Source organism: Ciconia boyciana, chromosome 2 (genome assembly GCF_034638445.1).
Source record: "Ciconia boyciana chromosome 2, ASM3463844v1, whole genome shotgun sequence".
NCBI lineage: Eukaryota > Metazoa > Chordata > Aves > Ciconiiformes > Ciconiidae > Ciconia > Ciconia boyciana.
In genome coordinates this window covers 23185849-23202565 of record NC_132935.1, presented here as the reverse complement: position 1 = coordinate 23202565, position 16717 = coordinate 23185849, and the positions used below count along the sequence as shown (strand labels likewise).

Genomic DNA, 16717 nt, shown 5'->3' with positions numbered 1-16717 from the left:
ACTGAAGTCCCTTCCTCAAAAGGGAGGCAGGTCCTGAGCCCCACTTCTCCTCCCCTGTTCCCTCTTACAGTTGTTCATTTAAAATTACATTAACAATAGGATGAGTAGCCTCTAAAAAGAACAAAGCTGACTACCAGCACCTGAGCCTTTCAGAAGCAAACCTGATTGGATCCACTGGCAATCTGTAGAATCTTTCCCTCTTCAGAATCACCATATTCCCTCTCAAGACACAGCAGCAGAAAACCAGGGAAAATACATTTTTTATTTCTTATCTAATCTCCTTGTTTGAATGGAAGAACATCATAGAAAAGGCTTCTACCTCTACTCTCAAAGTAGAATGAGCACTTCCAAAGAAATACTGACACAATTTTTAAAATATTAAACTTTGAAGGATTAAAAACAGATTCCTAATAGGGATTAGGTAACTCTTCTGGGACTATATCCAGCCTGAGGTGTTTCAACTTATCCTTCTCATTGGAAGGCTTCAATCTCAGGCAGAAATTAAACAAAAAAAAAAAAAATTAAGTGACTGACTGAAATAATACAATACAAAGTACCAGTTAAGGAACAAACTGCTCAATTCAAATTTACATTTCACAAAATCCCTAGGACTTGATAAGCTTTCCGGGCATAGGAACTGCAAAACTAGTAATACACAGAAGTCTCACCTGATTGAGGATACCTTTGATGAACAGAAGCAGTTTGGGGAGGCCTTGGACACTGCCAATGGAAAGCCTCAGACCAAAACGAACCGCAGCTGCCAAAGAAGAAAAAAGCAGCTCCAACCCAGGTTCCCTCCCCTTTTGTTCTAACAGTGGTTCCAAATACCATTTAAGCCATTCCAGAAGAGGAGATCCAGATGCTAATGTGAGTGAGTAGAATATCCCAAAGCACATGGGATGGACGAAACCAGCTTCTATTCCTCTGATACCAGTGAGCAGTAAAAAAGGCTTATTTCAGGCCATATCTTTTCTAAACTACATTGAAAGAAGACTCCATCAGACTTCTCACCAATGCAGACAACAGAAGAGAAAAGTGCCAGGCTTTTTCATTCCATCAGTCTTCCATTAGGTGGATAATCTTATAATCATTACCTCCTCCATCTAATGACAGACTTGGAGGAATAAAGGCTTAGTTTGTTCCAAGCCCATGAAGGATTTAAACTGAAATGAGATTGGAAAACAATATATTCCAAGGAGAAAGATTACTAAATCCAAAAGTATATCTAGCAGACTTCTGCTTTCTTCATTTCTTTCAAGACTGCCCCAACGTAAGAACTGCATTCTCGCCACGCTCTCTGGTCATCTGTTGCTTTGGTACTATATGCAATCCATATTTACGAAGTAGTGTGTAAAATGCTGGCTGTACGATCTACTGCTATCAGAATAATCACAAGCAGTCATCTTAAATCTTAGCACTCAGGGAAGGGCTGTTACTATATCAAGATCAGTAAGAGCCCAGAGAGAAACAGACATGTTAGAACTTGACACCATCTACCTGCCCACCATTCTACAAAGAGAACACAACAGTGGTCTCAGAAGGATTTTAACCAAGCACTTTCTGGAAACGTCATGAAGTTGTCACGTACATCCAAAAGCACAGGAACACAAACTTTCCAGAAACAAAATTACTTCAGGAACACAAGCTGAGCATCAGTAAACCTGAACCCCTTTTCTATCTCTAAATTCCACCTCCTGAAGCCTAAGTGAACAACTCTTTTTTGTGTAAAACAAACAATTATCTAAATACTTTTAAAAGGTGGCAAACATTTTGACAGAAGCTCATGGCTATCACACTTTATTCACTTTATTCTAAAGAATATAAATGTTCAAAATTTCAGATGTTCTTGCAGGTAAAAGGACAGAAATCAATTTTTTGTTCCTCTTACTACTTCAGATACGAATCATTACATAAGACAAGATTTTTGGCCTCACAGATCAATTAGTTTAGTGCAATTGACTTCATGCTGTGCTCAAAAAACATCTGCCAAATTACCAGTGCGTATTTCTCAAAGATGTCCCAATATTCACATGCTCCATGACTACATATTTTACTCAATGACAGCACTTTGAGAGAAGCTAAGTGTTGCTCTATTGACACCACGCTTTGTAACATCAAGTACTTAAAACTCAAAACAGTGCTTCAAAGTCTTTCCAATTTTCTGAAACACCAAAGGTAACAAATTCCCAAGTTACATAGGAATAGTATATTCTTATGCAGGATGCTCATGCCACTGAGGTCATCCATACCAACACATCAAAGATGTGACTTTTTAGAACATCATTCAGTAAACAAAAGACCACGGAAAACCAGATGAAGATATATCTGGGTGGACTCTAAAAGGGTAGGAATTCTTAACCCATGAAGTCTTAAGAGCCCAAACCCGTATGATTATGTTTTTGCAGTCTGAATCTCTGTACACATTCAAAAATTATTTATACACAGAAGAGTCAGACTGTTCAGAATTCAAATCCTCTTCGTGCTTAATTCAGCTCACAAGCTAAATTAGAAACATTACTGTTCCACAATGAACAACATCAGCTATTCTAGACCCTGTAGGAGAACAGTACAAAGAGCAACCCTTCTGCAGACTGAGGTGCCTCCAGTCTTTTTCATACAATCGCACAGCTGATCCAAATTACAGACAGAACATATAACAGGCCATAAACTGTATTTCTGTCTTTAACCTGGACACCACTAGGCAAAAAATGTTAATGGCTTTGTCTGCTGGATTCTATCTAAACTCTAAAGATAAAGTGTTACAAAACTGTAAAAGGAAAAAAGTGAATGATCATATACATCAGTGGAAAAGGACAGCATGCTTTATGAAGAAAAATAAAAGCACCTTTGCCATAAACGACTGATATAGAATATACTCAGCACCAATAACTCTATTCAGAAGACAGCCCACTTAGTGGTTTTAGCACTTCAGTGAAAATGTCAACATAGAAAAATTCAAGCTCTTCTATATTTATTATAGTAGTTCTTCTTGATGCAGCACACAGACACCTTTACAACTGTATACAGAAATACCAAAACAGTCTCTGTCCTGAAAATCTTAGGATCTAAAATAGGAAGGACAGATAAGGACAACAGGGGCTTTCCCAAAGCTGGTATGAGAGGCAAACAATGGTTTCAGCAACTTCAACTAGATCTCAAGACCTCGTTTACAGAAACGGAAGTGTTTCAATGAATTAAGTGGCTCCATGCTCCCTTTTGCAGAAATGACCTAAACTTGATAATGAAAATTCATTGAGGGTCTCCTCCTTTCAAAGATACAGCTCAAGGCAAATCTTCCACTCCTGGACAAGTAAACCCATTAGGGATGCAAGTAAAAGAACTTTGACTAAATCCAACTGCCTTCTGTTGGACAGTTATTTCCTCTTCTGGTAACATTTTTTTTTTGGTCTTCTATGAATCAAGTAGAAAGCAATCCAATCTTTATATTTTGTGGAAAACCTTTATTGGCTTTCCTGTTGCTCTTATTTTTGAAAAGCACAGCATAGAACTGTCTAGATGACCTAATCCATCCTAACATCGCACAAGAATGCCAAAGGAGAAACAGAGTATTTTCCTCTACAGCACTCTTAGTCAGAGCAAAGGTTAACTAGAGAGAAAATGAAAAAATTACAAGGACCAAACAGACAGATTTTCTGGAGTAATAAATCAAATAACTTTATACTCATATTATTGAAGCATGTCATTTCTAATCAAAACATCTGTTCTTTGGTTGCCAAAACATGAGATTCACCCAAATGTTCAGCTGATGTGTATGTAAGAGTCAGTCACAACACGTGTAACTCTTCACAATCTCACTGGACATGTGGGAGCTATTGCTCAAGTCACCAGAAATAATCTTTTGGATAAAACCACATCTGCTTTTCTTAATATTGTGGTTCAATTTGAAGTACCAGAATGTTACTTTTTAAGATTCATCACGTTTTACTCACAACACTTTCAGTCTATTACTATCATTGTGTTATGGACAAATAAAAATGCAACAAAAGTCATACTAGTCAGAAACATTCTCAAGCACCCCCAAAACTATGATTCTTTTAACAGTTAGATTATCTAAAAGGAAAAAAAATTTTTTCTCCCTCCCCAGAGATGGCAGGACAGTGTATTTTAGACAAACCTTGCCAACAGGAACATTCTTAACGTCTTCCACAAACACAACTTCCCTCAGAGACCACTGCTCTTCATTCACTTTCTCCTCCTCTTTTGGGGCAGGAGTAGATCGTCGTCGCTCTGAGACAAAAAAGTTATTACCAAAAAAAAGATGTGAAATATTTAATCAAACCATCAAAATGCAATGTTCAGTAAACACCAAACCTTTCCCCAAAAAAATATTATCAATGGTCAAATCTAGAAATCAACAAGAGGTTAACAAAATCTGACTTTTAAAGTCAGAGCTACCTAACAGTATACCAGGCCACTTCCATCTTTTTCTATGAAATTAGCACTAATAAAGCCTATCTGACAAACGAAGCAATTTTTAAGGACATTTAAACAAAATAATTAGAATACGAGAAATTGTTTTGGCAGGGCTCAAATATTCATGCAGTAAGTAAAAAGGCTGACATTGTAAGACACTTCATTCAGCCCTGCTACAGTTCTTTATATCACCCTTACAAAAAGTCTGCTTGTCCACTACATATGGATTTTTTGGTAAACAACTAGAAGAGTAGCAAATGAGGCAGAAAATAGCTATTTGGGCTAACAGCAATTGCAATACAGTTTGATTTGCTGCAAAGACATTATCTGAACAGTAACTGTAGTACACTCAGGATCAAATTTGAATGCGTAACATGGCTAAATTAACATTGACAAGAACCTTTAATCTTCTGAATTGAGTATATAGTATAATTAATACTATCAACATATTTAAAGTAAGAAGCAGAGAACTTCTAAGCTCACTGTGAAGTTAACTTCAAACACTAGTTCAAAATCCCAAGCAAAGTTATAGTCAGTGAAAAATTACAGTTGAAAGAACTGCAAAAGAGAAGAAATCAGTAGCAAAAGACTCTAATAGTACTATTAATTAGACTCTAGTAAAATTGATTAGTACTGCAGATCTGAGCATACGAGATTCTCAGTCACTGAATGAGGCCATTTGATTCTCTAGGTGAACACTTCTTAAAAGTGCAGTATGTGAACAATTAGAAGAAACAGGAGCAGAGAGATTTCTTCAAATGATGGCATTGTAATTAACCCTTTATAAACGTATGGGCTTAAATGGAGAAAAAATGCTTAAGAAGTCAGTTACATGAATTCTAACGCAGCCTTTTAGGTTTTTAAGTACAACCTGTACTATAAAACTTCTCTCACTGCTTTTGTATGTTAGTAAAGAATGTCTAGTTTTAGACATTTTATGTAATAGATGACAAACGGCTGCTTTATGCACTGAAGTTCACCTGCAAGGCAAGGTGTAAAAGAACAGCTTAATCTTAAAAGGAATTTTCGAAAACAAGTTCAATTTCTGGGCTGTAAAGAAACTATCACATTGCAATTAAACACAAACAACTTGATCTTCAGACTTCCTCTTGATCACCTCCTGAAAGATACTTTTGATTCTGAGAACTGTTATGTTTGCTTAGATACACCTTACATCAAGTAGTCACCGCTTATACTAATACATTTCAATGTAACACTGACAATTCACTGATTATCTAAAGTCTATTACACAAGCCTTTACATATATTGCTGTTCAGCCTGAAAGACTGAAAAGGATTCTGAAAATAGTACAGAATCTTGGTAGAACTGCCTTTTATGAAAACTTCTTATCTACACAAATATTTTATGTTACTATGAGCTACACATTACTTACTATATGGCATTGATGCACTGCTTGCTATTGAAGATGCATCACTACAAGTGGAAGCTGGGGACGGTGGAGGACCCATCTCAGTTTTCACTGGTTCCTGTTTGCTTTCAGGTCTAGAATAACAGGTGTTACATAGAATGAAGAAAGAAAAAGATGAAATCTTTTCTGTGACAATAGACAAAGCGTCAGTGTGTCCCAGCCATGTTCCTTTAATAATACTTTAATGAAGTAACTCCATACTTGCGAACAACCATCCTAACTGACAAGGCTATACATCTGATGTTGGGAATGGTGCCATGCTGCTTCACTGGAGATTAGCTTTATAACATTAACTGAGCATAAATACAATATTACAGAAAATAAATGTCCTTAGATGCACTTCATTTGAAGACAGGAAGAATTATTAGCTTTATACAGTAACCTGAAACTCTAGAACAGCTAAACTTTTTCAAGCTTTTCTTGAAACGGTTTAAATCTGTTTTAAGAAACTTTTAAATACCAATTGTCAACCCAATGATTTTTTTTTTTTTCTCCAAACTACGGAGGGGCTGAGACAGGTCACTCAATGCCATGAAGAAGGGCCTGAAATCAGTTAGTTCCATAACAAAACCACTTTCAGTTATTCAAATATAAAATCTTGGAAACTTTATGAAACACTGCAGGAAAGTCTTCATTTAATATTCCTTATGCATTTCACATTTCCATAGTGGCTTCACACAACTGAGATGCCTTTCTTGCAGTGAGCATTTCTGCATATTCAGCAGAGTTTACAAGAAAGCTAGGACCTTATAAAGAAGGCAAAAAGTTCAAACTGATAAAAAGCTGACCTTCCTCTTTTCAATATTTAATCAATCACCAATTCAAGAGAATATCAAATAAATGTTCTGTGTGTATGCATGTGTGTTCTCAACACTTACTTTGCCTCGGTAGTTTTGCTAGCTTTCTCCATGTTTTTCAAACTCTCGGGTGACCGAAGCTGAAATCGACAGCTGTCATTCATGTTCCAAACAGATTCCATTAACACACCCACTTTAGGAATTCCAGCACTGATTGAAAAAGCAACTGCTCCAGCATGATAGAGAGGGTTATTTCTTAAACACACCTACAGATAGAAATATTTATTTCTATGAGAACAATGGCTTATACTGAGGGAAATCATATATGCATGAATTTTCTTGGTGACATACGTACTAGTCAAAAAATAAAAAACTTATGGAACTAGATGAAGAGGAAAGTCAGCATGATGTACTATGCACTTTGCTAGGAAAAAAACAGGCTGTTGTACAATTCAGAGCTGAAAGCAACAGCTTTAGCAGTGCAACTGTTTAATAATATATAGTATTTAGATGCTCAACCACAAAAGGAACAATTCATCCAATAACAAAGACTCATCCCAGAGTTGATTAGAATGGATTGGGAACCAAAAGAAATGTGCTCCCTAGGAAGGAGCTGTTTTGTCTCATACTAGTTCTAACACTAACCACAAAAAGAATCCTACACTTTTGTTATCACCTTTTTGGTAAAGGCTTCAAACCAAAGGCCTATCCCACCATATAAATAAATCAAACCCAGACTCTAATATTGCAGGCACTTAAATGCCAAATCATTTACAAAGCTACATGCTCTACTGATAATCGTCTTTCTATACTTACTTTCTCTCAAAATACAGAATCAGTAGGTAAGGTAAAACGGAAGTACTTTGTACGAGTACAGCTTGTTCCTCCATGTTTGCAGCAATAATCATACTTGTAAAACAACACCACCACTAACAGGACACATCAATTTACAGTCATATAATTAAAACATACTATTTTAATTCCATATTATTGATACAACTTTTGTGCATAACAAGAACAGAACTTAATTTGTTTGCTTTTGTTTTTTTTAAGACCAGGCTGCAAGTTCATCATATAGCACTGTAAAAATGCCACCTGTGACAGTTGCACTTGCCTGGGTTCCAACGGTTATGTTTGGCATAGAGGAGATACCAGCACTAGACTTCGGCTTTTTATTTTTTGCTCTGGCCTTTTCTAGCATTTTCTTCCTTTGGCTGAAAGGAACTACACCCCTGTGGAAAAACACATATTATTTTTTAAAAAAGCTAAGAAATGCTTTGTTCATAACTTTGAACAGTTTATTCCTTCTGCTTAATGTAGTCGTGATCAAACATATAAGTCTCTGTGCCACCTTCTCCAAAATCTCAAAGCACTGCAGAAATGACATATTTTTCTATATTCACCCCCACTTTCCAAATTCGTCTCAACTGGACAATTTATTAGGAGGATGAAGAAGAGGGAGAGCACGTAAGATATGTCACTACCAAATGGCTTTCCTTCTAGTCAAAAAATGCTGCAAGACCTCTGTTGCAGATGGTACGCTCCAGTCACAGCTTTCAAGTTGCGGCTTGTCCCCTCTGAACTTGAGGATATCTTTCCCATGACTAGTGATAATTTCCAGAATTTGTAGTCACTGGGGCACAGGATAAGCTTTTTTGTTTTTAAATTCTAAAAGCCTCACTTTCTCTCTGGGGACATGGCTGAAGGAGTCTAGGACTCTTATGACAGACATAAGCTGCAAGAGGGGGAAAAAAGGACACTTCTTTTGTAATTGTATCCACTCAGTTTAGCCGAAAATAATGCCTACATACACAGTTAAGCATGCTTATTATTTTGATAATGCATGTTTTTAGTCAGTGGGTTATAGAGTTAGATGCTTTTATTTGAAAACTTCCTTCGTGTTAAGTAAAACATGAAAAGCATCAGTCCTGTGCAACACTGGAAATTGAAATCCTGTCTAGCGTACTACAGACCGTTGTAACTAAGGATATCAACAGTAACAGAAGCTTCCGTCTACATCAATCTGATTAACATAAAATCACCACTGCTGACATTTAACCCCTCCCAGAAAGGACATGTTGATTAATAAATAGATTGCTTTCAAAGATTACATATAAATGCTAATAAGTCTTTTTATATATTGCACTGCTTATTCTAAAAGCAGTAAAGATGGCAGGTTCTAATAGCCAGGTATCTCCAATGTTATGGCTTATTAGTTTCTATATTAAGAGTAATTACTCTAAGTGAGGTATGTCAGCCATGACATAACGAAAGGGCCAAAAACCAGAGAGCTGTAATTTTGAGATCTGGGACTGGAAGTTAGAATAAAATACATCTGTGTTTAAGTTTACAAGCTTAGCTACAATTCTACTTAAAAATTTTCTAGAGAGTTATTAGAATTTAATGAGAAAGCTGTTTCATAGAATCAATTTTCAATGCTCTGATTTCCAACTCATTATCAAGTATTTAACCCATCCATGCCTAAAAGCTACTTGAGCTTTGGCCATGATACGTAATGCAACAACTCCTGACACACTGACAAAAATAATACATACCGACAACGCATTAGTAATATTCAATTAATTCACTCAAATTAGAAATTCATTTGAGCTCTTTTGGGAGTGTTATTTTTGAGGGTTTGGTTGGTTGTTTTTTTTTTTAGAAAACATAGGCTTCTTAATTATCAAATTGTTAGTTAAAATATTTTAACTAACATTTCATGTTTTACAATGTTTAAAAGTGTTATATTTTAACAGCAAGCTCCAAAGGGAGCATCTGATGTTATTTTTCCCTTCTTTAAGATCTGGACCACAAACTAACAGACCAAATTTTGTAACAGAGCCTGACAGAAGAATGTGGACATCACACGTGGGTAAGTTTGTTCCATATTTATAATCTGACAAAGGCCTGAAAGGCATAAAGAAGGTTATTCTCTGATACTGTGTAGTACTGATATATCTGAATGCTAAAGCATTTATACACATCTCCTAAAAGAATAACCTTATTCTCTTAGAGATGTTATAATTGGATCCAAAAGCTTTAGGCATTAAAGAAGAGAATAAATATACTTTAAAAAGGGAACCTAAGCTCAAGTGCAGAGTTACAGAACTCAGAACAACTGTGGTTCAGTAGTTTTGCAATGCTTCTCAGAGCCAAGGACGTGAAGACATCCAGTGGATCTACACTGTTGTACATAAACAGTATTTACTCACCACCAATACAAGTTGTTCTCTAGTTGAGCACACGTATAAAGAGCACAACAATGTAAAGAAACAATCCGTTCTCCCTGAAGCTCCGAGTATGTCTGTGCGGTGTGTTCTAATTTAGAAGCTACGGAGCTTAAGGTTTCATCTACCCACGTAGCAACCTAAGGGAGAAGGGAAGAAAGGAAGAGAGAAGGTACAGGGAAAAAAAGAAAAAGAAAAGTTGCACCTTAGTTGCACCTTTAATGTAATATTTACTGGTTTTGAAAGGAAAAAACCAAAACAAAAATACAAACAATGATTCCCTTTGGGATTTTATGCCCTACCACCTTTTCTTTCCCAGAAAGGACCTTTTCAGGATTTTTCTCCTTCTATCTCCAGTCCACAACAAAAACAATAAAGTTAAAAAAAAATACAGAGAGGTGTCATAAAAATACTTCAACAAGTGCATATACTTTACCAAATCAGTTTCAAGTTCACTCTTAGCTGGGCAGAAAAGCATATTTAGATAACTTTACAGCACTGAAAGCTTCAATGCCCTTACTTTTTCTAGTAAATATAGAGAACATTAACAAGTTTCTCTATTCTTAAACCAGTGTCAGTTTCTACTGTAACAGCAAAAAGTCAGGTATTTCAGATAATCAGGTAAAACAGATATCTTTTCACTGTTTCAGCTGTAAATCTGCCAGATTTTTTTTTTTTACCTTTTTGCTTCTTTACAAAACACCAGTTGGGTTTCTGTTTTGTTTTTACATCCGTATAGAGGAAAAGAAGTGGAATGAACAAATGAATTAAGTACTTTCTACTGCTGATGAAGCTGAAGAATCAACTTCTGTATAATATACTGCAAGTAACTGAACCAAACAGCTTTGTCAAATTCAGCAACCAGCACACATCTCATACCTTGTTATTTTCAGTGGCAACAGTTGCTCTAATACTATTTGCAGAAAGGAGCACTATCTTTTCATTGGTTAATCCCAAGAACATGGCTCGTGGATGATGTAGCGAAGGATTCTTTGGAAACAAAAAAATATTTTAGATATTCAAAGCATATAAATAATTCTGAAGGTAAGCACTTAAAGATGTACAGTACCTGTGCACTTCTGTAAGGCTCTGATTCACTCCACTTCCATTGATAGAGTTCTCCTTTACTGCTAACAGCCACGAGCTCAGAATACAGAGCTCCTATAGAAATAAACTTTGTTCCATCCTACAAATACAGAAATACAAAGTCTAAGACAGCAATATTATAAATAAATATAAAAATGCAAAAAGAAGAACTTGTAACTTAAGTTTTTTTCAGAGTTCCCATGAATGTTGAACTTGAAAATAAAGACATATCCAGCTTGTCTAAAGCTCAGCATGCCCTCAAACACACACACAAAAAAAGCATTATTGCTTCTGACAGAGCGAGGGAAGAAAGAAATAGATATTATTTTCCTGAAGTCTAGCAATAACATATACATGGCAATTAACTTGGACAGTTTATTAAGAGCTTCCACAATATTTTAAGAACACAACACTGCTCATAGAATTAAAGATGGAAAGATCTCTTGACTTCTGCCATTTAAAAAAAGCTTCCCTCTAAAATCCTGGCTTTTTGAAATGAACAAAAAAAAGCAATGTAATTCTATTATTCCATTCTTAAGTATACTCATGAAGATATCTTCCAACTACCCAATAAATCAATTATCAAATTCACTGCCTCATCAATTAAACAATTCTTATCTTTCACTTCTGAAGGTAAATAAACTGCAAACAAGATCAAGTTTAAAAAAAAAAATCGGCATGCTACATGTCACATGAATGCATCACTGTGACCTGATATGCTGGAAAAGCTTCTAATTATGGGTTATTTCCCCCCCAGCCTTTTCTCCTTTTTAACATTTTACCAAAACTCATATGGCATCTTTCTATTACTTAGATAGTATCACTTTGCTCAACTGCTTCATCCTGTACCTCACCTGGATCTCACAGGCCTGTTTTCCCCCTCTCTTAGATTTGGTTATATATCAGTGTTGCAGCAACTACGCAACAGTTAATCTCACTTTTTCCAAGTTCCTGTTCCCCCTTGCATTGAAACGAATCTCAAACTACAGACCTGTGAATCTGAGTGATTTCATGAAACATTTACTTCCGTTTACTGAGAAACATTTGTAAGGCCCGCCCATTCGCTGCTCCTCAGCAAGTGCAGCTATAGGACCACCACGTTCTTTCTAAACTTCTTTACTGGTAACAACTAAAAGTTCCCTTCCATTTAAGGGAGAATACAGCTTTTAAAAAATGAAAAAACAACTTAAACTAGTATAAAATCAAATGCTGTCTTCTACAGCTACAAATCTGAAAGATAGGTACATGATAACTAGTCTTCCCTGTAGTAGTTATGTCCCAGATCAATACCTTTAGCTGCCTCTCTTAGAATCATAGAATCGTTTAGGTTGGAAAAGACCTTTAAGATCATCAAGTCCAACTGTTAACCCAGCACTGCCAAGTCCACCTCTTAGATTACAATATACCACATTTAAGCAATTCGACCATCTGATGGGAAACTGAACTCGTCAGACCATTTAAAAAAAGCGCACCATCCAGTACATTTATCTGTTCCCTAAATTAAGTGACTTTTCTTTCAGCTACAGAAGTTTACAAGTAGAAACATTTTTAGTTTCATAAATCTGGATTCACACTATTTTTTTACTGTTTTCATGACCAGAAGTGCATTTCAAAAGGTGTGAGTGTGTCCTTGAATAATATGGGATTCAGTACGTCTCTTACCAATAGCTTAAAATGTTTACCAATATTTTGGAAAAGAAGAGAAAGAAGGCAGCAGAAAAGGACAGAAGGAATTACAAGCAATTCTCTTTTATACCCTATAACAGAATCTAGAATTAGTTAAATCATAACAGAATTATTTTGCTCTGGAGGGCATCTACCAACGCAGCACAGAAGTAGCACAAATGCTAATCTGTGTCAGGATTAATACTTGCCATCACATAAATATTGCATATTCTGAGAAAGAACTGCCATCAGAACCTACTGTAGCCTAATGAGATGCATCTCTACTTCATCAGCATAAATGAATCTTCAGAAGTTATCTGGCCTAATGCCTCAAAGTTAAGTATGGAAAGCAATTAATTTTTGCTCCAAGACAATATAATTATTACTTTTAATCTTGCTAATATGTTTTACAACTTTTTATAAACAAACAGTTTTATACCACAAGCTCAACATTAAAGAGACCTGTCATTCAAAATTTTTCTCTCACTTCCATCAAAATATTAGCAGTTGTGATCCAAATGCTACGGGACCAATACTACATACACCTCCACGAGGCCACTCAGAAGACTAACAGCACAAAGATGCACAAACAACATGACAGCCCTGGTTCTGTAACCAGAGTATCATGTGTTTAACTATAAATTCTGACTTCAGACCAGAGAAATTACGTACTTTAGATTGCTGACAAAATCTTAATATCTCAATAGCTAAACAGAATATACCTACTTGAACAAACTAAAGGCTCAGCTTGCACCTAACTACAGTCTAGCAGGAAAAAATGGCCATACTTGCCATACTAGAGTGGCTCTGATACGCATAGCACAATGTTGGTACGTGGCAGCATAGAATAATAGTACTACAGTCCAACAAGATTTGCACTATCAGAAAAATTCATTCATTGACTTGAATTCTTGAGCAGTTGATTTCACTTATTTGGTGGAGAAAACTCAGTATCTATGCAAAATGTCTCAACATCATTAGTCTCAGATTGTGGGTGAAACTGATGCATTTGGGAACACTATCAGCTTTCCAAAAGTTTCATCCATTCCTCTCAGGTTGGTACTTTACCTCCCATAAATGCAAGTTAACCATCCTCATCATGGACTACTACAGTTCTTTCTCAAATGCTAAACGTCAAAATAATGAAAAATGAAGGAAAAATACTTGCAAACAAGATTGGTTATTTTGTAGCAATTCCTCACATACTTTAATCTCTCCCCTAGCTTACTGTCTTTTCCATTAACATTTCAAGATCTCCTTTCCAGTTTTCAAAATGCAAGAAACATCTGAACTGGCCTCTCAGCTAAATCATCTCCCTCAGGATTCACCTCAAAGAATTTCTGTTGGAAAATACCACCAACAAAACTTCAGAGTGCGGCTATAGCAAGAAAGATGAAGAACAATTTCTTATGAAAGTTCAGCCGAAGGACAGGATGAAAAGTTTAACTACTTTTGGATAAAGATGAAAGACCTTTCCAGTAAGACACCTTCATTTAACTGGAAGCTAGGGTTTATATAAGTGCATATGCAAACAGGTATCTTGGAAGAAGTTCAGTATATTTAAATTGAACACGCATGCAATTAGATATCACAGCAAGTTAATTCCATAAAAGATGCCCAATAAAAGACTGCAATAATTGTCCTAGGGCAGGATCTGCTGAGTTTGCAAATAACAAAAAACCCCATCCAGGCAAAAAACAACACCCTAATTTAGTAACTAAGTTTCAGGGCCAGAGAGAAGAATGGGGTTAACAGGAAAAACATTTGTGAAGTACTAAAAAACCAGAACAAAACAAAAAACACAACAGTAATAATGGCCATAATAATGTCAGCAAAACACAGCAGTGGAAATAAAAAAGGTAAGTTAGTATTCCAAATCTAAACTACATTTATTCTTTGATGCTAAACCACCTGAAATTTCTCTCTATCCAAGCTAGATGACTCTCTCATTCTACCATTACGATACAGCAAGGGGGACAAAAGCTGACGATTTTCACTGACACAGAAGTTCAGTGTTACTGGCTGAAAAAAATAAAATCACACTTCAGACATAAAAGGTCTGTCTGGGAGAGCAACTATTAGACAAGCATTCTTTTCAGGTATCTTCATTTCTCAGTTTGAATGCCCGAATCAAGACGATAGTAGCTAAGGGTGAGCTGCTGTTAGCAGAAACAAGCCTCCAAATTCACTTTCCTCTTCAAGCTCTCTACCTATATTTAGTCTGAAAGAAAAAACCAGAGACCTAGAAAAAGAAAGCGTGACATATCAAAACAGCAACCTCACAGATGCTGCGGGCAGACAGAAACGGCAACACTAGAAAGACATCCCAAATCCATAAAATCTGGTCTAATAAATACAGATTATCACTTCCATTCTTGGGAAGTTTCTTAGTTTGTTTGGTTGGTTTGGGTTTGGTTTGGTTTGGCTTTTAAAGTCATTTCCCCAAGCATCTAGGTAATTCATAAAGAAAATGACTACAGATACCCAGTTAGCAACATATAGCTGGTCTTCCTATTATTCTTATATCTCGTGGGAATTACTTCTTGCCTTGAAAATAGAATTAGGGTTACAAAGAAAACCAGCTAATCAAAGCCAAAGAGATTATGAAGGAGCAACCAATACATGTTTAAGTTATTGGTCAACTCAAAACACAACTGCAAATAAATATCAGCTTTCACTCTTGTTGCTTAAAAGCCCAGTCCACTCAAACTCAAAGTATCTCTGGGTATAATAATGATAATCAAAAAAAGATTTCCTTGATGAAGGATAGTGCAAATTGTTTCATGAGTTTCCTACTACCTATTAAATGCTTTGAGCACCTAAGTTAAAAAAGAAAAAAGAAAAAACCCAAACTTTATATCTACAGCAGTGCCTTCAAAACACAAGGAGAAGAAAATTAAAACAGTAATAAACAGAAGCACAGCTATAAGGGTGTAACTAGTTATTTATAATTTTCCTAAGTGCATAACAAAGAATATGCTTTATTACATTATCTCACATAAACTGAGATGTGATATTCAAAAAGGAAACACAGTATTTATTTGGAAAAAATAAACAGATCTATTGCATAGCATGCAAATAAAATAGTAAAAAAAAATTTCAATACCTTATCTGGCCACCACTGCAAGTCTTCTCCTAAAGAAACAGGACTTTGAACAGGTGTATTCTTCTTGTCCAGGTTTGGTTCCCCTTCCTTACTTGTAGAGCCTCTTTCATTATCAAATGAGGCTCCATCAAGCCACCTTCGTTCACGCAAACGTAAAACGGACTCACGTTCACGCAACAGCTCAGAGTCTCTCTCTAAGGGAAGAAGGAGAACTGGTATGCAATTGGGTCACACCAGTGGGATAAAAGTAAGCCACTCTCTAGTAAAGACCCTTCAGGATGCAACTAACAGCAGTTAAATCTACTCACACAGATTAAAAATAAAGTCCTGACATGCAACATTCAACATATTAACCCTTTCAAGCATATGTACTTTAGAATTACTAAACATAAAAATAAGCTAGAAATAAAGAAGTCTTACAGTTTTGTGCACTATAAAAAAAATGCTAAAGCATTTTCATTTACATCATAAGAGGCCAAATACATTTAACATCGCAATTTAAAGTTTTATAGTACAATATGCAGTTTTGTAGTATTGTTTTATTAATGTAGTAACAACAACAGAAAAAAAATCTAAAGTCTATATAGTCTGTTAGATATCTTTACGCAAACCAAAAAAGAGTATTTATTAGAGAGTTTCATAACAACTTTCCCAAAAAAAACCCAGTAATTTGAAAAGGTTAAAGAAAGCAAGCATTAAAAAAAGCTCTTGTATACATGTTTGATAATCCAACCCCTTTTGTTTAAAGCAATATTCCATAGGACTGGATTTAATAAATTAAAGTGTATATCTGTTTTGAGTAGATCAAATGAAAACTTTTCAAGAGTCAGACAAGTTTTAAAAAGGATCCTTGTAGGAAAATGTTCCTTACCAAAATGCTTCCCCTCCAATTGGCCTACAAACTGTCTAAAGCCAGTACTCTGCAGTTCGCTCATGCAGATAAATTTTTAAAATCAGGTAATCAAACTAACTT

At 35.8% G+C, this 16717-nt stretch overlaps 1 protein-coding gene across 1 annotated transcript in view; it reads right to left on the bottom strand.

Moving 5' to 3' along the window:
* The window catches only part of UBR5 (ubiquitin protein ligase E3 component n-recognin 5), a 92281-nt gene that overhangs the window by 40373 nt on the left and 35191 nt on the right, over nt 1-16717 (bottom strand). Inside the window, exons 9-16 of the mRNA XM_072852089.1 lie at nt 15745-15956; nt 10957-11073; nt 10767-10877; nt 9873-10027; nt 7775-7892; nt 6742-6926; nt 5828-5937; nt 4136-4248 (exon numbers count right to left, since the gene is read on the bottom strand). Coding sequence (XP_072708190.1) covers nt 4136-4248; nt 5828-5937; nt 6742-6926; nt 7775-7892; nt 9873-10027; nt 10767-10877; nt 10957-11073; nt 15745-15956 — 1121 coding nt within the window. The remainder of the gene's footprint in view (nt 1-4135; nt 4249-5827; nt 5938-6741; nt 6927-7774; nt 7893-9872; nt 10028-10766; nt 10878-10956; nt 11074-15744; nt 15957-16717) is intronic.